This window comes from Thamnophis elegans, chromosome 2 (genome assembly GCF_009769535.1).
Source record: "Thamnophis elegans isolate rThaEle1 chromosome 2, rThaEle1.pri, whole genome shotgun sequence".
In the NCBI taxonomy this organism is placed as follows: Eukaryota; Metazoa; Chordata; class Lepidosauria; order Squamata; family Colubridae; genus Thamnophis; species Thamnophis elegans.
The window spans coordinates 166,538,602-166,561,074 of record NC_045542.1 but is presented as its reverse complement, the minus strand read 5'-3'; the positions used below and the strand labels follow the sequence as shown (position 1 = coordinate 166,561,074).

General features: G+C 42.7%; 1 protein-coding gene across 1 annotated transcript; it reads left to right on the top strand.

The window, feature by feature from the left end:
- The first annotated feature begins 268 nt into the window (after nucleotides 1-268).
- Nucleotides 269-18,454, top strand: LOC116502542 (zinc finger protein 43-like). The gene is made up of 9 exons (XM_032208422.1): nucleotides 269-909; nucleotides 1,397-1,520; nucleotides 2,337-2,419; nucleotides 2,980-3,106; nucleotides 6,124-7,890; nucleotides 10,767-10,856; nucleotides 12,248-12,330; nucleotides 14,402-14,528; nucleotides 15,943-18,454. The coding sequence occupies exons 3-9, from the start codon at nucleotides 2,354-2,356 to the stop codon at nucleotides 18,111-18,113; spliced, it is 4,431 nt and encodes a 1,476-aa protein (XP_032064313.1). The 5' UTR covers nucleotides 269-909; nucleotides 1,397-1,520; nucleotides 2,337-2,353; the 3' UTR covers nucleotides 18,114-18,454.
- The last annotated feature ends 4,019 nt before the right edge of the window (nucleotides 18,455-22,473 follow it).

The window sequence follows — 22,473 nt, the reverse complement described above, 5'->3', positions numbered from 1 at the left end:
CCAAATCTAGCCTTTCTGGGATGACTCAACATTGCAATAATACTCCTTTGACCACTAGAGGCAATAGGGATTGTTTCAGGACTCTGCACTCTGCACTTCCTTTGCATCCAGATGCTTAGCTTAAACTTAATGACATTGACTTAGATAAGGGGTGAAAATCAGCAGGTTCTGGAGATCCGGTAGCAGAAATTTTGAGTAGTTCCGAGAACCAGCAAGTACCACCTCTGGCTGGCTTCAGAGTGGGTTGGGAATAGAGATTTTGCAGTATCTTTCGCTTGCCACGGCCACCAAGCCACGCCCACAGAACCGGTAGTAAAAAATTGAATTTCACCACTGACTTAGATCCAGCATATATAAGAAACCAGACTATTTGAACAACCAATCAAAAAAGAACCAATCAGCTGCTTAGAATTTAAATATAGCAAGAGATGTATAAGCCAAGGAGAATTGGACTTGACAATCCTGCTGCTGATGTTACCTAGTCTGGTAATTAAACCTTCAGAAACTAAATTGAAAACGAGCTTCGAGAGAGAACCTAAATCTAAAACCCAAGCTTCAGGATCACGGAGGACCCGAACGGGGTTGGGCGAAAAGAGCCCGAGGAGGGAGACCCGCTCGGTGCCCGCAGTGCCCCCGCCCCACCCCAAACCCGAAGGGAGACCTTCCGGGGAGGGAGGCGCATGTGCGCGGTTGCAGTTGCGCGGCTGTGCCGGGAAGGCGGGGCGCGGATTCTCCCCTGCGCGTCTCTCTTGAGGATCGGAGGGTTGATCTTCGAGGGCGGGTGCGAGGGGAGCTCCCCATCCCAAGGATCCGACTAACCCCAAGATTCATCTTTGCCTTTGACGGGACGCTTCCAAACGGCCGCGCTTTTTGGAGGAGCATCTTTGGAAAAAACCTCTGGAATACAAGGTGTGTGTGTTTGTGTCCGTTTTACGTGCTCCCCCTTTTTCCCTCTTAGCATGGGGAAGCAGAAGCATCAATTGGGACAATAATAATCGATTCTGCTTACATACTGCGGCATTTGCAGGGACTCTGGGCAGTTTGCCAAGTGTTGAAAAGATTTAAAAACATTAGACCACCACAAAAGAACGGGGTGGGGTGAAAGCGGAGATAAGAAAAGTGAATGGAAGCAGAAAGAAAAGAGGTTGTTTTTTTTCAATCAAGGAAAATCTTTGGATTTATTTTCCCATCCCAGCAGGGAGAATAAATAAACTCCCAAAGGGGCAGAAGGAGGAGTCCTGGCTGTGACTCATGGTAATTCTTCAAAATTGGATTTTTAAGTGCTTTTTCAAGGGTCCCTCATAAGATTGCACACTGCCCCTCTCTCCTTGCAGAGATTATTCTGCTGGACCTTGCTGATTTATTCCTGGTGGAATTATCTCTGGTGCTGTTTCAGGTCCATAAAACTTTATAGACTTAAATGGCTGACTGACTGCCCATAGAAAAGGGGGTTGATCCCTCTCTGGAGCTGCCATTTGGGGGAGTTGATCAGGAGGATCAATCTTGGAAGACATCAACAGGTAAAGGGTCCTTCTGATACCGTTTAATCCTCCGGATTTATTTTGTCTGAGTCTCTTTTTTTCCTGAATTCATGTTCAGGATTTTAGATACTGTGGTTTTTATTTTATTTTTTATATTGCCACTCAAGAAAGTCTTGTGACAGCGTGCATCTAAAAAGGATTTGCCCCTTTGTAAGGTATTCCAAAGGGTGAGCCCTATTGTGAAAAAAAGTTTTTGTCCTCTTTCCAAATTATCTGACAGGAAGGAGAGAGGTCAAAACACTCCGCTCATCTCCAAGGGATATGAGATGGGATCTGCTTGAAGATACAATCTCCCATATCTCCACTGGATCTTTCTTGGTCTCTCATGACTGACAGAAGTATCACTTGACACAAAGTCCATACCTAGGCATCTGTCAACTCCCATGTTCACACAACCTTATTAGTCTCAGTAACCCAGACAGATAGGTTGCTCTCTGGCCATGAGGTACTCATGTCTGCCAATCCTCTGGTCAGCATAAACAGAACAGATATTTTGCATTTGAGGCTCCATATGTTTATAGAGCCGAGGTGGCGCAGTGGTTAAATGCAGCACTGCAGGTTACTGCTAGATCAGCAGTTCAGCGGTTCAAATCTCACCGGCTCAGGGTTGACTCAGCCTTCCATCCTTCCGAGGTGGGTAAAATGAGGACCCGGATTGTTGGGGGCAATATGCTGACTCTCTGTAAACCGCTTAGAGAGGGCTGAAAGCCCTATGAAGCGGTATATAAGTCTACTGCTATTGCTATTGCTATTATTTATAACAAATAATTATTGTGGTTTTTTTCTCACTCTTAGAGGACAGAGCAACACAGATGGTATCTTCTGAAACATCTATTTTGTGTGCTGGAGGAATAGAAGAACTTGGGCTTCCAAGGAAGGTAGGAAAATCTCTCCCTCTTTCTTTTGGCAGAGAAGAAATTTGGGGTGCTGCTCCTGTCGAATTGGCCAAAATCATGAAAGGTTGTAGCAGGTGTATTTCCAATAAGAAGCCTGTTGCTCTGCCTATTTTCTCCAGGGAAGTTGTTTATTAATCCTAGTTCAAAGCAGGACATTTTCTTTCAATAGGAATACGAGTAGAAATAGGAATAGAAATGAATAAGAATAGAATACTGTATTTGGCCAAGTGTGATTAGACACACAGGGAATTTGTCTCTGATGCCGCAGCTCTCAATGTAGATGCAAAACAACAGAATAATAATAATAATGAGAGAGTAGTAATGAAGAAGGATAATAATATGGGTAAATATACTTAGACAGTACTGTAAGAATTAGTTGTTTCGCAGAGTGATGGCACAAGGGGAAGAAACTGTCGCTGTGTCTAGATGTTTTGGCATGCAATGCCCTATAGCGGCATTCTGAAGAAAATAATATTTTCTGTTTAGATTATTCAACTGTTTCTTAATAAGAAAGTTTGTACAATGTGCTGTTCTTGTTTCAGAATTCCATTTGTTTTGAAGATATAGCTGTGTTTTTCTCCATGGAAGAATGGGCCCTGCTGGATTTGGAGCAAAAAAAACTGCATAGAGAGGTCATGCTGGACAACTCAAGGAACCTGGCCTCTCTAAGTAAGGGATTCTGTTTTTCTGGAATACTGAAATTCAATTCTGAAATTTGCAGTGGAAGGTATTTTGTAGCCAGATATAAGCAGTTAATTTCTTTCTCAGAGGAAATGCTGCCCTCTTCTTTTCCTAGAGTGGAAGAGAGTGTGCCTTTCTAATCCTATTTGGTTAACAGATGGTATAAAACCTTCATGCTCTCTCTAGAAAGAGGAAAGGAGTCCTTCTCTAGTTTCCAAACCTGTCTTCCCACATTGTAGGTAAGAGCTCTCTTCTTCTTTTTATATCATCTGCCTGTAACAGTAGCATTTGGAAACTCTATTAATCACACAGGAGCATCACAAGGATGTGTCTGCTAGGGAACTGGTAATTTTGATGGGCTAGGTATTCAAGGCGTGAGACATTCCAGGGAGATGGCTCCTCTTTCCACTTTCTTCTTTTTCTTGTTGTTAATTGCGAAGTTGTGTCCAACCCATGGACAATGATCCTCCAGGCCTTCCTGTCCTCTACCATCCTCTGGAGTCCATTTAAGCTCACACCAACTGCTTCGGTGACTCCATCCAGCCAATTCATTCTCTGTTGTCCCTTTCTTCTTTTGCCCTCAGTCTTTCCCAGCATTAGGCTCTTCTCCAGCAAGTCCTTCCTTCTCATTAGGTGGCCAAACTATTTGAATTTCATCTTCAGGATCTGGTCCTGAAGATGGACCAGATCTGGAGAGCCAGGGATGGAGGCCACGCCTCCATCCTAGTGCTCCTTGACCTCTCGGCGGCTTTCGATACCATCGACCATGGTATCCTTCTGCGACGACTGCAGGAGGTGGGGGTGGGAGGCGCTGTTTTACAGTGGTTCTCCTCTTACCTCTCGGACAGGTCGCAATCGGTGTTAGTTGGGGAGCAGAGATCGACCCCTAGGCCCCTAACGTGTGGGGTGCCTCAGGGTTCGGTCCTGTCCCCCCTTCTTTTCAACATCTACATGAAACCGCTGGGTGAGATCATTCGACGGCACGGGATAAAGTACCATCAATATGCGGACGATACTCAATTGTATCTGTCCGCCCCGTGCCAACTCAACGAAGCGATGGATGTGATGAGCCAGGGGCTGGATGCTGTTAAAGACTGGATGGGGGTCAACAAGCTTGTGCTCAATCCAGAAAAGACCGAGTGGCTGCTGTGTTTCCCTCCCAAGAATTGGCCAAGTACTCCATCTCTCAGGCTGGGGGGGTCAAACTATACGCCCCTCAGACAGGGTTCGCAACTTGGGAGTCCTCCTGGACCCACAGCTGACCTTCGAACATCATTTGTCAGCTGTGACCAGGGGGGCATTTGCCCAGGTTCGCCTGGTACACCAGTTGCGTCCCTACCTGAACCGGGAGGCCCTCACAACAGTCACTCGTGCCCTTGTGACCTCTAGGCTGGAATATTGCAATGTGCTCTACATGGGGCTGCCCTTGAAGAGCATTCGGCGACTCCAGCTAGTCCAGAACGCGGCCGCGCGAGCGATAGTGGGTGCACCTCGGTTCACCCACGTAACACCTATCCTCCGCGAGCTGCGCTGGCTACCTGTTGATCTCCGGGTGCGCTTCAAGGTGCTACTTATCACCTATAAAGCCCTTCATGGTAGTGGGCCTGGGTACTTGAGAGACCGCCTACTGCCAATTACCTCCACCAGACCGATTCGATCGCATCGATTAGGCCTCCTCCGAATCCCATCTTCTAGCCAGTGCAAACTGGCAACTACCCGGAGGAGGGCCTTCTCGGTGGCTGCTCCGTCCCTTTGGAACGAACTCCCCGTGGAGATTCGGACCCTCACCACCCTCCAATCCTTCCGCGCTGCTGTAAAGATCTGGCTGTCCCGGCTGGCCTGGGGCTAAGATTATAGCCCCACTCGAATTGTGTGATTGTTGCGTTTTTCTCTTTTAATATGCTGTATTGTTTATTGTTGTTGTTTCCCCCTCCCTTTTGAATTGTGAGCCGCCCTGAGTCCCCTTAGGGAAAAGGGCGGCATACAAATAAAGGCAAAAAGTAAAAAAAAGTGGTCTTCTAAAGAGCAGTCAGGGTTGATCTCCTCTAGGACTGACTGGTTTGATGATCTTGCAGTTCAAGGGACTCGCAGGAGTCTTCTCCAGCACCATATTTCAAAGGTCTCAATTTTTTTGTGCTCAGCCTTTCCTATGGTCCAACCTTCACAGCTATAAATTGCAAGTCATGAAAAACCATGACTATACACACTTTTGTTGACAGGGTGATGTCTCTGCTTTTTAGTATGCTGTAGGATTTGCCATAGCTTTCCTACACAGGAGCAAGCATCTTAATTTCTTGGCTGCAGTCCCCATCTGCGGTGATCTTGGTGCCTGGGAAAATAAAATCTGTCACTACTTTCATTTCTTCCCCATCTATTTGCCAGGAATTGAGAGGGCAGGGTGCCATGATCTTAGTTTTCTTAATGTTGAGTTTCAAGCCAACTTTTGCACTGTCTTTCTTCACCCGCATCAAGAGGCTCTAGTTCCTATTCACTTTTCTTTTCTTAAGTTCAGACGGAGAATCACTTTTTTCCCCAAGGGACACCTTCCTCATCATGAAAAGAAAGTTAGACATCAATTCTCAGGTTGAACACTTCCCCCTTCCCCTGAAAAATAAACCAACATGTTTTCTCTTATCAAGTCCATTAATGAACACAGGCTCTGTTCAAGAGTCCCTCTTGCTTCCTTGGAGCTGAATCTGAAAGAACAGCAGAGGTGATGGTGCCCCACCATGAGAATAATTTACCCCAAAGAATTTAGGTTTGCTTTTTGTAGCCTGCAGGGCAAGAGGGAAGCCTATAGGAGATCTTACTTCAACACAACACAAGCGTAGCCTCATGTTTTCAAAAGATTCTGACAGAAGCAAGGAGAAGAATCACAAAAGAGCTAAAAGGAAGAAGAGGTGGTGGGAATTTGGGTAATGTTCAAAGAAGGGATCCAACAATGGTGCTTGATCCCTTCCATATCACAGTTTGTGCCAACTTTCCTTTTTTTCTGTTCCAAGCAGGTGATGGATGGAAGATGGAAGGCCAAGAAGCAGCAATACCTTTTCCAAAAGAGATAAAGGAAGTTCTGGAGAGGATGTTTGGAAAGAAAGATTCTGAGGAAAATCAGTTAAAAGTGGGGCTGGAGAAATACTCTCATTTTCATTATGCAGATTTCAGTGTGTTCATGGCTGAAGATGATCACCAAAAAAAGGGAGTGTGTGCGTGGTGTGGAAAAATACTCAGAGATGAATCAGAATTATGTTATTGTTCCAGAAGTGATACTGTCCAAAAACAAAATACAAGCGCCACAAGAGCCATTTCTGTTATCTTATCTCAGAGAATAAAAGTTGGAGAAAAACCATATAAATGCCTGGAGTGTGGGAAGAGCTTCAGAGTCTCAAGTCATCTTTCTTCTCATAAAAGGCTCCATACAGGAGAAAAACCATATGAATGCAAGGAATGTGGAAAGAGATTCCAGTTTGCCACAAGCCTCACTTGCCACAATAGGATTCACACAGGTGAGAAACCATACGAATGCCAAGACTGTGGAAAACGCTTCACTCTCTCGGGTTCCCTCACTCAGCATAAATGGATCCACACTGGAGAGAAACCATATAAATGCCAGGAATGTGGAAAGAACTTCACAAGTTCAGGGTCTCTCACTCGCCATAAAAAGATCCACACAGGAGAGAAACCATATCAGTGCAAGAACTGTGGAAAGCGCTTCAGACAAAAAATTCATTATACCATACATAACAGAATCCATACTGGGGAGAAACCATATAAATGTCAGGAGTGTGGAAAGACTTTCAGTTCTGCAAGAAATCTTATTTCACATCACAGAATCCACACTGGGGAGAAACCATATAAATGCCAGGAGTGTGGAAAGAGCTTCAACAACTCTCAGGTCCTAACTGATCATAACAGGATCCACACAGGAGAGAAACCATATAAGTGTATGGAGTGTGGAAAGAGCTTTCGTTCTTCAAAACCCCTTACTTATCATATAAGGATCCATACAGGGGAGAAACCATATAGATGCCAGGAGTGTGGAAAATGCTTCACTATGCCGGGTTCCCTCACTTCCCATAAAAGGATCCATAGCGGCGGGAAACCATATAAATGCCTGGAGTGTGGGAAGAGCTTCAGAGATTCAAGTTATCTGACTTCCCATAAAAGGATCCACACAGGAGAAAAACCATATGAATGCAAGGAATGTAAAAAGAGTTTCCGTTTTGCCAGGAGCTTTATTTCCCATAATAGGATTCACATAGGTGAGAAACCATATAAATGCCAGGACTGTGGAAACTGTTTCACAGCTTCAAGTTTTCTGACTTTCCATAAAAGGTTCCACACCGAGGATAAGCCATATAAATGCACAGAGTGTGGAAAAAGTTTAATAACCAGTAGTATGCTTTATCAACATAGATGGAGCCATGCAGGGGAAGTATGCAAATGCAGTGAATTTGGAAAATGCTTCTCTAATTCAACTTTCCTTTTTTCTGATAAAAGAATCCACACTGGGGCAAAACAACACAAATGCACGGAGTGTGAAAAGTGCTTCATTAATTTAAGTTCCCTGACTTCCCATAAAAGAATCCACACGGGGGAGAAACCATATAAGTGCATGGAATGCAAAAAGGGTTTCACAACCAGCAGTCACCTCAGTCGTCACAAGAGGATCCACACAGGGGAGAAACCATATAAATGCACTGAGTGTGGAAAAAGCTTCATACAAAGTAATGCACTTAAGAAACATAGAAAGATTCACTCTGAGAAAAAATTGGGTATAGTTGTGTAGATTGTGGAAAGGGTTTCTGTGTTACTAGAAATTTCATATGATCCTATTATAAAACTATGGACTGTGTATGGAAAATTGTGGAAAGAGTTTCCACAACAGAATTGTTCTTTCCCATAAAAGCATTGATACTGGAGAGAATCCATATAAATGCTTGGAATGTGAAAGAGCTTCACAACCAGTAGTGACCTCAAAAAGATCCACACTGGTAAGAAATCATAAACTGTGTGGAAAGGATTTACTCAACATCAGTCACCTTATGGGAAAATTAGTTTATGAAAAACTTACAAAATACAAAAAGAATAGCACCCCTAAATGAATTGTCTGACAAAAACACTACAGGTAGATCACAATTATTGAAATTATGATTGGCAACTATCACTAAATGACATTTTCACTAAAGGTGTGTTTCTGCGCTGGACTGATGTCAATAATTTCACAATGGTGTTAACCAATGCAAATAACTGCAGGATAAGCATAACATCACATGACCATGACTTGAAATTGACACTGCTTGTCAGAAGCATCTGTGAAGCTGGCTGCATTTGACCACAAGGATGATGTAATGGCCCTATGTTCAAGAACTGGTTGTAAATGTATTTTTTTCAGCATTTTTATTTGAACAGTTGTTGAACAGGGCAATTGGCAAGAGAGAAAAGGCACTCAGCATAACACTCCTGCTATCCCTGTTGTATAGACTGCTCAGTACAAGGTTTGTCTTCCTCACTCTTGGGATGAAGAAAACACCAGGTTGGTCCTAAGGCAACCTTGGCTTTGCTGTCACTATGTAACTGAATAAAGATCTATCTTTTTGTTTTCTCTCCTGCTTTCCAAAAAAAAATGTTTTATAAAATGTCAGTCTTAAAAGTTTCATTCTTTCTAAATACACTTTTAAATACAGGGCCAAGAAAGGAATACCAAGACTTAAGATGAAAACTCCCCCCCCCCCAATAATATTCTCTACTTAATTATAGAGCTATGTTTTCATCCTGATTTAAGTGAAGTCCAGCCCTGTAAATCTTAGGGATGCCATCCAGAGATTCTCAGATTGAGAAGAGTTTGAATCATTACTGACTGTTTTCATCAATTAGAAAAGTAGCTTGTAATGGAGGATGACTGGTTGTAGTACCTCAGGAGTTCTCTAATGTTGAGTTTCAGTTTACTTTTGCAGTCCCAATAAATATAAATCTTTTAATTATAAACTGCAGACAGCAAGGGATTTAATAAGGCATCCAAAGGAATACATTTCATGAAAGGTGGTGGCTGTTTCAAAGCCGAAGAGCCAGCGCTGTCCGAAGACATTCTCCGTGGTCATGTGGCCGGCATGACTAAATGCCAAAGGCATACGGAACCCTTGCCTTCCCACCAAAAGTGGTTCCTATTTTTCTACTTGCATTTTTACATGCTTTTGAACTGCTAGGTTGGCAGAAGCTGGGACAAGTAATGGGAGCTCACTCCATTACATAGTGCTAGGGACTAGAACCCCTGAATTGCTATCCTTCTGATCGACAAGCTCAGTGTCTTAGCCACTGAGCCACACGTCCTTCACCCATGTCACTCAACGTGGTACTTGAATGAGTACCACGTTGCAATGTCAAATAGGACTCTGACCCCTTTGCTGAGGAAACCACCAGGTAAGGATGTCTGTGGCACTTGGTTCAAGCACAAAATTTGAAATGCAAAAGGCAGCTGGCTTTGCTTCCTCTGATGTATAGAGGAAGTCATTGACTTGTGACCACAATTGGAACTGGGTCTGTTGCTGAGCCAAGGTGGTTGCTAAGATCTCAATTTTATGAACTTTTGGGATAAAGTCAAGTCAATCACAAAATCTTTAAGCCAATTCAGTTTTTCCATTGAGTTCTTTTGTTAGAAACCAGCTGGGATGGTCACAAAGCATGTTATGATACATGATGCTGGAAACCTGCAACAGTTATGAAATTTTACAGTATACACAATAGCTGGTTTGTTTTTTTCATTAGCACTGCCCTCTCTTAGCCAGGCTTTACATTCATATTCTTGTAGTTATTCATTTTTAAATGATTGCATATACCATGTTACTCCCCCACCGCCGCCTCCCCTTTGGCAACATCTTTGTTAATAAGCGTGCAGGTTGTAATACTGAAAATATATATTGGAACTTGAGAGCATTCGCACAAACTACAGTGAAAGACTAATAGCGGTCCCAGTGAGTGAGGCTCTATGCCTGCATAATAGTCTTAGAAAGAGAGAGGAGGGAGGCGACAGGCGCTTCTTCCGGTGCCAAAGTCAAATATCCGGCCCAGGAATCTGCCCCCTCTACTGGGTGGGCTAATGACTCCAGTCCCAATGTGACTGACATACAGCCGACCAATGAGGTTCATAATTTTGGAGGTGCGTCTTCGCCACTCAGGTCCCTTCAGTGTACATCGGTTTCAATATCTATACAAGATAATAGAATGTACAGTACAGAAAAGCATACATTCCTTTAAATTTCAAAATAATAAAAACATTACAAATCCAGACAGAGATGGGGGGAAAAAAAATCCAAATTCGCGCTTTAAAAAACACTTTACTAGCTGCCTCACAACATCTTGGAGGACCTGGACGGGGAATGGGGGGAAGAATTGCCCGAGGAGGCCTCTCTAGGGAGAAGCACTCTCTGGTTGCAATTTCCAAAGGCTTCCCAGATGCGAGAAAGCCCCCTCCTTCCCCTTCCTTTCTTTCCGTCATTTCTGGTTGCAATCGGGGGGTGCTTCTTATTGGGTGACTATTAAGATTGTTCCTGCAGTCGCCTTTCTCCTTGTGGGGTTCTTTCTGCTGACCCTTCCTGAACGTTTCCTATGAGATTTTCCTCTGGTGCAGTTTTGGGGTCCAGGAGCCCTTGAGTTTCAATGGCAGGAAAGGAGGGCGATCCCACCGTGGAGCTGCTGTTTAAGGGAATCCCTCTCGAGGATCCCTCCCAGAAGAGATCACCAGGTAACCCTTCCTTCCTTTTGATGCCCTTTATTCTTCAAATGGACTATGCCTGCATTTCCTTCCTTCGTGATTTTTTTTAATTTTTAATTTTTTGTACTGTGTTATTAAAGATACAAAACAGTTATTACAGGTACAGGAACATGGTGGCTCAGTGGCTAAGGTGCTGAGCTTGTTGATCAGAAAGGTCGGCAGTTTGGCGATTCGAATCCTTAGCGCCACGTAACAGAGTGAGCTCCCGTTACTTGTCACAGCTTCTACCAACCTAGCAATTTGAAAGCATGTAAAGATACAAGTAGAAAAAGAGAAACCACCTTTGGTGGGAAGGTAACAGCGTTTTGTGCGCCTTCGGCATTTAGTCATGCTGGCCAAATGACCATGTAGACCTCTTGGGACAGCGCTGGCTCTTCGGCTTTGAAAAGGTGATGAACACCACCCCTAGAGTTGGGAACGACTAGCACATATGTGCAAGGTAGTCCTTTGAGTCCTTTGGGAGAAGGGTGGCATATAAATCCAATAAACAAACAAACAGGTAGGCCTGGGTTTCCACCCAAAATTGAGCCCAAAATTTCTGTTGCTAAGCGAGACATTTGTTAAGTGAGTCTTGGCAGGTTTTATGACCTTATTCACATTTGTTCAGTGTATCACTGCAGGTGCTAAGTTAGTAACCCAGTTGTTTAGTGAATTTAACAATCATGGGCTTCCCCATAGACTTTGCTTGGCAGCAGGTCACAAAAAGGGATCACATGACCTTGGGATACTGCAACCATCATAAATGTGAGTCAGTTGTTGAATATCCGAATGTTAATCACGTGACCATAGGGGATGCTGCAGTGGTCGTAAGGGTGATGAAAATGGTCATAAGTCATTTTTTTCCAGTGCTGTTGTAACTTCAAACAGTCACTAAGTGAACTGTTTAAGGTTAAAGTTACAGAGATTTCAGGATTTAACAACAGAATCGGGTTGTGCATTCCAGGCGTTGACCACTCTGTTGTTGAAGTCATATTTTCTCCAATCGAGTTTGGAGCGGTTTACCTTGAGTTTGTATCTATTGTTTGCCCGTGGATTATTACAGTTGAAGCTGAAGTAGTCATTGACAGATAGGACATTGAAGATATCTAGGATCTCTGCGGTGCTTTACGGCACAAATTCTCCACTTCAGGTTGCATCTTGACCCCTCCTGGGAATCAGAGGAGAACCAGAAGGTTGACTGGTTACTGTACATATTAATCCCAGCAACCCAGATGGGCTGTTCTCTGCTCAAAGGCACTGCTGCCTGCTGGCCCCCTCAGTCAGCATACACGAAGAATGTTTTTTCTGAATTTAATGCTCGAGAACTTAGGAAGGCTGTTTTTATCACAAATAGTTCTTTTTTCTTTCTTTCTCATTCTCAGAGACCAGAGCATCATCGATGGTATCTTGCAGAACATCTATTGTCTGTGGTGGAGGAATAGCAGCGGTTATGCTTTCAAAGAAGGTAGGAAGATATTTTCCTCAAACTGCAAATGTCATTCAACATGATCCAGCACTGTCCACTGTGTGTGTGTGTCAGTGTGTGCATGTGCGTCTGTATGTGCGCAGAGGAGTCTGTTTTCACAAGCAGCTTCCTTATACTTCAATAAGAAGTGACAAAGCACTGTATTTGTGAAGGTAATTCTTTCAAGAGGAACTATCTTACAATACAAAGCCACTCTTTTCTTCTTTGGATACTGAGCATTATGTACTTGGTAATATAATTTTGGTCTCAACTCTGCAATGTGTGACCCTGTAATATTATTGTTTCAAAGTAGTTTCAAAGAACATAGGTTAAATATAGGAATGGAATGGAATGGAATTTTTATTGGCCAAGTGTGTTTGGACACACAAGGAATTTGTCTTTGGTGCATATGCTGTCAGTGTACATAAGGAAAATAAAATACATTCATCAAGAATAAAAAGATAGAACAGTGATAGTCAAGGTTACTAATAAGCTATCAAATCATACTTGTAAACAAATAAAACAATATAAATTGAAAGATACAAACAACATGGTTATAGTCATAAGTGGGAAGAGATAGATGTTAGGAAGGAAGAGAAGAATAATGGTAATACAGTCTTAGTAAATTATTTGACAGTATTGTGGGAATTAGTTAAGCAGAGTGATGGCATTCGGGAAAAATCTGTCGTCTCTACTTGTTCTGGTGTGCAGAGTGTCGTATAGCATTGTTTTGAGGGCAGAAGTTGAAACAATTTATGTCCAAGATGTGAGAATATAGATATTTTACAGGATGTAGATATTTTCACAGCCCTCCTATTAAATATTGTAGAAATACATTTCATGGAGATGTAGAAGTGAAAACTAGGAAGAAATTAGGATGATAGTTTGGTTGAGGCTACTGTGGTTTACTGACATATGCCAAGGTGTTCTTAAAAGGATCCACAAGGAATATTTCCAGTTTATATTTTATAGTATACAGTCAACTATTCCTTTTCTAGTCGTCTGCCAACTGTATTTCCTTGAATTCTGCTTTGATTTCTGAAAATGTGACAAGATTCATCTTTATTCTTAAACAGTTCTGCAATAGCATATTTCTTTTTATTCTTCTCAGTCCCCACTATAAATAACAAGGAGTTTTGATCATATTTCATCTGTATCCGTGGACCTTGTGGCAATGATGTACAACAAATTATACTGCTACACATTACATAGGCTGTGGTTATATTACAGAGTGCCTTCCATGCAGGACCAATCTTGGAACAAGATAGCTTCTTTCTACAAAATGTTTCTTCCTGAAAGACATTCTTCCCACATGGAAGGTGCGAAGAACAAGGTTACATATAGCTTCACACGTTTGCTTATGATTCAAAGAGTCTTGTTGTCATATAAAGTTCAAGGTGAACTAGTTTGGAATAAACACAGATGTTTACTCAAAACTTCTTTTGGCATATTCTCTCAGCTATAGCATCTTGATATATGTCAATCAACTCCAGTGGCCTCACAATGGTTATTCGGTTCGTTATAATTTCCACCCATGTTATCTGCAAATAGATAGCATCTCAGCATCTCATGGTACTTCCCAGGGTACCTCTCCCAAAGTATCTTCATATACCTCTTCCAGAGGTGGTATTCTGCTGGTTTTCACCAGTTCAGGCAAACCAGTAGTGGCGGCGGCGCAAGGCTCCGCCCACCCACCCAGACATCATCACAGACTGTGCATGCCCAGACATGCGCTCCCATTACCAAACTGATAGTGAAGAAAATGGGGTACCATTCCTGACCTCTTCAGTAAGTATTGTGTTGGGGAACAACGAAAGGCAGGGTCTGAAATGTCAGCCAGGACTCTTATCAATTGACAGAGAAGGAATTTGGAGTGCTGCTCCTGTACAATTAGCCAAAATCACAAAATTCTGTCACAGGTGAATTTCCAATCTGAGGCCTGTAGCTCTGCCCATTTTCTCCAAAGAACTTGTTTATTTATCTTACTTGAAAGAAGGAAGTTTTCTTTAAAAAGAAATGTTGCATTGTTCCTTAATAAGAGAGTTTGTACAACATGCTGTTTTCGTTTCAGAATTCCATTTCTTTTGAAGATGTAGCTGTGTTTTTCTCCGTGGAGGAATGGGCCCTGTTGGACTTGAAGCAAAAAACCCTGTATCGAGAAGTCATGTTGGAAAATGCAAGGAACGTTGCCTATCTAAGTAAGGGATTCTGTTTTTCTGCACTAAAATTACGATGGAAGGTATTTTCTAGCCAGACATAAACAGCTGATTTCCTTCTTTTATATAGTGGAGAAGAGTGTCCTTGTCTGCTTTACTAATCCTATTTGGTAAACAGATGGGCTAAAAACCTTCATGGTCTCTTCAGAAAGAGGACCCTTCCATGTAGTTTCCAATGCTGTCTGATCCACTTTGTGGATAAATTTAAGCTCTCTTCCTTTTTATGTTTTCTGTTTGATGGCATTTGGAAACCCAGTTAACACAGGGAGCATCACAAGGATGTGACTGCTAGAGAAGACTGTCTGATGGGACTCAAGACATGGGACATTCCACCCAGCTGGCTCACCCTCCCATTTTCTTCAATGCTTCTTTTTCCTGAGTTAACTTAAGATGAATGAACATACCCACAGACTGGAAATCACCCCCCCCCCCCCAAAAAAAAAATCAAAGGAGATCTTACTCATGAAAAGAAGACTAAAGCTCAGGTTCAGGCCTCTCAGCACTTCTTCTTTCTCAGATTAAAATTAAACCAAAATGTTCCTCCATGATGATATATTACCCATTCAGTCATGTAGAACTCTTGCCGATTCTATGTGTAGGTGTCTTCACATCTTCCAATCTTGCACTACTTCTTTGAGTAGCTGGTGTCAGTCAACATTTTCTTTGGTGGCCTGATTTCCTTTTACCACTAACTATTCCAAATATAATTCTTTTCTCCAGTGGATTGCTCCAGGTGACATGGAAAAATAAGTGAGACACAGTTTTGTGATTTTGCCTTTCAGTGACCTGTCTGGTATAATGTGCTCCAATATTGGTTGTTAGTCATGTTATCTGTCCAGGAATATACAATAGCCTTCTCTAGCACCACAGCTCAATTTTCTTCCTGTTTTGCTTTTATAAGATCCAACTTTCACAATCATAGGTAACTACGGGGAACATAATAGAACAAGGTAGATATCCTTGTTTTTACATATTTGACTCATGTTCATCATTGCTGTGCGACCCAGTGCAATCCGAAGTTTTATTTCTGGGCTGCATTCACTACTTTGAGCATTATGTGATCTTAGGTAAGGCAAAGGTTTCCATTGCACATACATGCTAGTTGTTCCTGACTCTAGGGGGCGGTGCTCATCTCTGTTTCAAAGCCAAAGAGCCAATGCAGTCCGAAGATGTCTCCATGGTCCTGTGACTGGCATGACTAAACGCCGAAGGTGCACGGAACGCTGTTACCTTCCCACCAAGGTGGTCCCTATTTTTCTATTTGCCTTTTCACATGCTTTCAAATTGCTAGGTTGGTAGAAGCTGTGACAAGTAACAGGAGCTCACTCACAAATGGTGCTTGATCCCTTTCACACCTCAGTTTGTATCAGCTTTCTTTTTTTTCTGTTCCAAACAGGTGATGAAAGGCAAATGGAGGTTTCTGGACAAGAGGTAGCAGCACCTTTCCCAAAAGGCGTAAAGGAAGTTGTGGAGAAGATGTTTGGAAAGAAAGATTCTAAGGAAAATCAGTTAAAAGTGGGGCTGGAGAAATGCTCTCCTTTTCAGTGTGCCGATATCAGTGTCTTGGCTGAAGATGATCACCAAGAAAAAGGAGTGTGTCCATTGTGTGGAAAAATTCTCAGAGATGAATTGGAATTATGTGACTGTTTCAGTAACCACACTGTAGAAAAACAAAGCAAAATCAGGAAATGCTTCAGAAGGACTAATCATCTTATCTTAAGTCAGGGCATAAAAGTTGGAGAAAAACCATATAAATGCCTGGAATGTGGAAAGAGCTTCAGAGACTCAAGTTATCTTACTTCCCATAGCAGGATCCACACAGGAGAAAAACCATACGAATGCAAGGAATGTGGAAAGAGATTCCATTTCGCCACAAGCCTCACTTCCCATAATAGGATTCATACAGGTGAGAAACCATACAAATGCCAAGACTGTGGAAAACGCTTCACTATCTCAGGTTCCCTCATTTACCATAAGAGGATCCACACTGGAAAGAAACCATATAAATGCCAGGAATGTGGAAAATGCTTCACTATGTCAGGTTCCCTCACTTCTCATAAAAGAATCCATACTGGAGAAAAGCCATATCAATGCCAGGAATGTGGGAAGAGTTTCAGATCTTCAGGTTTTCTTACTTCTCATAGAAGGTTCCACACCGAGGAGAAACCATATAAATGTACAGAGTGTGGAAAGTGCTTCACCAATTCAGGTTCCCTCACTTGCCATAAAAGAATCCACACTGGGGAGAAACCATATCATTGCAATGACTGTGGAAAGAACTTCAGACAAAAATATCATTATACTGTACATAACAGAATCCACACTGGGGAGAAACCATATAAATGTCCGGATTGTGAAAAGAGTTTCCGTTCTGCAAAACATCTTATTTCCCATAAAAGAATCCACACAGGGGAGAAACCATATAAATGCGAGGAGTGTGGAAAGAGCTTCAACGATTCCCAAGACCTTATTGCTCATAACAGGATCCACACAGGAGAGAAACCATATAAGTGTGTGGAGTGTGAAAAGAGCTTCCGCTCTGCAAAACACCTTACTTATCACAAAAGGATCCACACAGGAGTTAAACCACATAAGTGTATGGAGTGTGGAAAGAGCTTCCGTTCGGTAAAACACCTAACTTACCATACAAGGATCCACACGGGGGAGAAACCATATAAATGCCAGGAGTGTGAAAAATGCTTCACTATGCCAGGGTCCCTCACTTCTCATAAAAGAATCCATACTGGAGAAAAGCCATATCAATGCCAGGAATGTGGGAAGAGTTTCAGATCTTCAGGTTTTCTTACTTCTCATAGAAAGTTCCACACCGAGGAGAAACCATATAAATGTACAGAGTGTGGAAAGTGCTTCACCTATTCAGGTTCTCTCACTTCCCATAAAAGAATCCACACTGGGGAGAAACCATACGAGTGCAGGGAATGTGGAAAGAATTTCAGTCAAAAGTATAATTATACTGTACATAACAGAATCCACACTGGGGAAAAACCATATCAATGCACAGAGTGCGGAAAGAGCTTCCGCAAGAGTATCAATCTTACTTCCCATAAAAGATTACACACCGGGGAGAAACCATATAAATGTATGGAGTGCGGAAAAGGTTTCATAAGCAGCAGTACGCTTAGTCACCACAGGAGGATCCACACAGGGGAGAAATCATACAAATGCGATGAATGTGGAAAATGCTTCTCTAATTCAAGTTCCCTTATTTCCCACAAAAGGATCCATACAGGGGAAAAACGATACAAATGCCCTGAGTGTGGGAAATGCTTCACTAATTCAAGTTCCCTGACTTCCCATAAAAGAATCCACACGGGGGAGAAACCATATAAGTGTATGGAGTGCGAAAAGAGTTTCACAACCAGCAGTCACCTCAGTCGTCATAAGAGGATCCACACAGGGGAGAAACCATACAAATGCACTGAGTGTGGAAAATGCTTCAGACAAATTAGTGCACTTAATACCCATAGAAAGGTTCAGTCAGGCGAGAAATCAGGTAAGTGTGTAGACCGTGGAAAGAGTTTCCGTAATAGCAGAAACTTCATATGACCCTATTGTATAACCATAGAAATGTACGGAATGTGGAAATAGCCCCAGTCAACTTCTGATTGTTTATGCAGAGAGAAACCATTTAAGTGTGCTAATTGTGGAAAGAGTTTCTACGGGAACAGAATTGTTCTTTCACAGAAATGCATCTTTACCGGAGAGAATTCATATAAAATGCCTGGAGCATGGAAAGAGGTTCAGAACAATCAATTGCCACAAGATAATCCACATTGGTGAAAAATTATAAATGTATGATGTGTGGAAAAGGATTTGTTGTCCCAACGGTGCTTTTTCAAGAGGCAACTGGACTTTCTTGTTTTTGTTTGAAGACTTTTCGCTTCTCTTCCAAGAAGCTTCTTCAGAGCTTTTTGGATGAGAAGCAAAAAGCCTACAAATAAAGAAAAATAAGAAAGTCCAGTTGCCTCTTGAAAAAAAGGCACCTTTGGGACAACCATGACCTAGATGACTGAGAATTTCCATAGACAAAGGAATTTGCTTAATCTCCATCCTCTTATGGGCATAGGAAAATTAATTCATGAGAAACTGATAAAACAAAAGTAATAGAACTACCTAAATGAATTGTGTGACAAAATCTTTTGAAGACAATATAGGTAGTCTGCAATTATCGCAATTGGGACTATCAACTCCAGCACTGAACAACACTGTCACCAAGCGAAGTATCATGTCTGTGCTGGACTGATGTCAGTCATTCCACTGTGGTGGTTAAGTAAATAAAGGTGGGTTAAGCATGACATCACATGATCATGACTTTCAATTTACTACCAGCTTCCCATTGACTTTGCTTCTCAGAAGCTGGTTGTGAAGCTGACTGCACTTGATCACAAGAATGATGCAACAGCCCTACATTCAAGAATTGGTTGTAAATGTACCTTTTCAGCATTGTCATTATTTTGAACAGTTGCTGAACAAAGCACTTAGCAAGAGAGAACAATTTGCATAACACTCATGCTATCCCTGTTGTACAGACTGCTCAGTACAAGGGCTGTTGGTGTTGTAACGTGTTTCCCCAAAAATAAGACAGGGTCTTATTTTCTTTTGACTCCCGAAATAAGCACTTGGCCTTATTTCCCGGAGGTCTTATCATTCTTGAGGTGGAGGAGGCAGTGAGTGTGGTCATCTCATGGCTGCTGTTTTGTTGCAATATTTTCAGGGAGGGCTTATTTTTTGGGGAGGGCTTATTTTAGCACATGTGCTCAAAAGCCCGATTGGGCTTATTATCCGGGGAGGTCTTATTTTTGGGAAAATGGTATTTAATCTTTCTCGCTGTTTTGGGATGAAGAAAACACCCTGGTTGGTTCCAAGGCAACCTTGGTATTGCTGTCACCATGTAACATACCGAATAAAGATGTATGTTTTGATTTCTCTTTCTTTCTTTCTTTCTTTCAAAGACTAGTCTCCAATAATTGTCATAAGTGTCAGCCTCCTAACTTTCATTCTCTCTAAATGCACTTTTAACACATGCGGAGATGCAGGTAAGGAATATCGCAGTTACAAAGAAGATGAAAGCTTTTCTTCCATAGGTTCCAAATAAAATTCTCCATGTAATTATGGAGCCATGGTTGAAGTCCAGCCCCATAACGATGCCATTCAAAGCACAGATTCTCTGACTGAGAAGAATAAACCATTATTGATTTGTCCAAGGTAGGTTGTGACACAGTGGCTCAGTGGCTAAGATGCTGAGCTTGTCGATGAAAAGGTTGGCAGTTCGGCGGTTCGAATCCCTAGTGCTGCCTAACAGGGTGAGCTCCCTTTACTTGTCCCAGTTTCTGCCAAACTAGCAGTTTGAAAGCAAGTAGAAAAATAGGGACCACCTTTGGTGGGGAGGTAACAGTGTTTCATGCATCTTTGGTGTTTAGTCATGCTGGCCACATGACCACAGAGACATCTTTGGACAGTGCTGGCTCTTTGCCTTTGAAATGGAGATGAGCACTGCCCCCTAGAGGGGGTACAACTAGCACATATGTATGTGCGAGGGGAACTTTTTCCTTTACCTTAAGTTTTCCCTAATTAGAAAAGTAGCTTGTGATGACAGATGACTGAATGCAGTATCTCAGAAGTTCCAGTTTTGGTTTATTGCGGCCAGTAGTGGGTTTCCATTTTTTTTTTACTACCGGTTTGCTCATGCAGGCGGGCATGTGCACCACTTCTGCGCATGCACAGAAGTGGGTGGGCAGAGCCTCCCGCTGCCACCACTACCAGTTTGCCTGATCCTTGGCAAACTGGGAACAACCCACCTTTGGTTGCGGCCCCCATAAACATCCTTTTATTTATAATCTACAGAGAAATTTAATAAGGCCTCCAGGAAAGGAAACAATTCATGAAGGATTGGTTGGATGCATAACAAAAATGTGTATTTCAAGATAAAAGTCATAAAGAATTTAAAATTGTCCAAGTAGTGAGAAGTATCTAATAAAGAGCTTCATGCTCCTTAATCTCCAAGAAGTTAATCTTCGAATTTGTCTATCAGAAGGCTTCATCTAGTCAGGTAGAGATGTGTTCCCTCTAATGGAGCAGAGTCCTCGGAAGTTAATTCTATTTGCTTCTGAGAGTTTTATATGATGTTTATATGCTGCCACAGTGCACAAGCATTCATAATGTATGATTAAAACCAGATAGTCTTGATACCCTTTCCTCAAGAATAGTTTGTTAAAGGGGACTGGAGGTTAAAATATATGAAGAACAGTTGCAGGAACTGGGTATGTCTCGTTCAATGAAAAGGACTAGTGGTGACATGATAGCAGGGTTCCGATATCTCAGGGGTTGCCACAAAGAAGAGGGTGTCAAGCTATTCTACAAAGCATTGGAAGGCAGGATAAGAAGCAATGGATGGAAACTAACCAAGGAGTGAAGCAACCTAGAACTAAAAAGAAATTTCCTGAGAGAACAATAAGTGAAACAACTTGCCTTCAAAAATTGTGGGTGCTCCATTACTGGAGGCTTTCAAAGAGAACCTTTGTCTGAAGTGGTATAGGGTTTCCTGCCTAAACGGGGTTGGATTAGAAGACCTCCAAGGTCCCTTCCAACTCTTCCTCTTCTCTTCAAACCTTAGCCTTTCAAACTCTATACACACACTCCTAGTTTAGTGAAGAAAAGTGAAGGACTAGGGGAGACATGATAGCAGTGTTCCACTATTTGAGGCACTGCCACAGAGGAGGGGGGTCAAGCTATTTTCCAAGGCACCAGAAGGCCAGACAAGGAACAATGGATGGAAACTGATCAAGGAGAGATTCAACCTGGAAATAAGGATACATTTTTTGACAGGAGAGCAATCAGCCCATGGAACAGATGTTGCCTTCAGAAGTGGTGGGTGCTTCATCACTAGAGGCTTTCAAGAAGAGACTGGATTGCCATGTGTCACAAATGGTATAGGGTCTCTTGCATGAGCAGAGGATTGAACTAGATGACCTGCAAGGTACCTTCCGACTCTGTTGTTCTGTTATTGTTCCTCCTAGATGATCACCTTGGGCGTCCTCTTCCCTTATCTTTCCAGGATTAGAAGCAGAATCTGCCTCGGGGCATCTTCTCGACAACAACCTCTTGCTTTCTCAGGTCAACGGGATTTAAAAAAAAAAAACCTGCAAGAGGAAGACCGGAGGTGCCCGAGGGGGCTCGCCCGGGAAAACCATTCTGTGCCCAACCAACTGTAAAGCCCTAGCAGAGGTCCTTCCGGGGAAGGAGGTGCATGCGCGCAATTGCAGCTGCGCGCCTAGGCTGGATAAAAGCGTTGCCGGCGGTGCTGTGAGGAAGGCGGATCGTGGAAGCTGCTCTGCGCGCTTTTTTTTTTCGTTTTTCTTTTATTTTTTGAGAACGGAGTCCGGACGAGGGTCAGAGCCTCTTCCCCGCGGGTGCCGGACGAGAAATTCTTTCCTTCCCTTCTGCCAGTCCTGGGCACTTCTTGGAAACATAAACCTTAAATGCTTCTTAGATCGCTCATCCGATTGTTTCCACGACCATCACTTTCTCCTCGTGCGGATTATTTTGCTGGCCCTTGCTGGTCGTTTCCCGTGACCGTTTCTGTTTGTTTCTTTTGTTTGTTTCTCTCTTTCTCTCCCTCCCTCCCCCCTCTCTTTCTCCCCCCCCCCGTGTGTGTGTGTGTGTGTGTGTGTGTGTGTGTGTGTGAGAGAGAGAGAGAGAGAGAGAGAGAGAGAGAGAGAGGGTTGTTTCAGGACAAAAGTTAAATGGCTGCGGAAGGGCCCGGAGGAAAGGTGGGCGATCGCTCCTTGGAGCTGCTGTTTGGAGGAATCGCTCAGGAGGATCCATCTCAGAAGAAACCATCAGGTAAAAGATTCTTCCGATGCTCATTAATCCTCGTGATGGACTTTGCCCGAGTTTCTTTCATTCG

What these genes read in the sequence shown, in the direction of transcription:
- LOC116502542 (XM_032208422.1), top strand. Translation starts at nt 2,354, where the DNA reads ATGGTATCTTCTGAAACATCTATTTTGTGTGCTGGAGGAATAGAAGAA. An exon ending in CTCCCAGAAGAGATCACCAG is followed by an intron (nt 10,857 to 12,247) that starts GTAACCCTTCCT and finishes TCTCATTCTCAG; the next exon opens with AGACCAGAGCATCATCGATG. An exon ending in CGGTTATGCTTTCAAAGAAG is followed by an intron (nt 12,331 to 14,401) that starts GTAGGAAGATAT and finishes TTTTCGTTTCAG; the next exon opens with AATTCCATTTCTTTTGAAGA.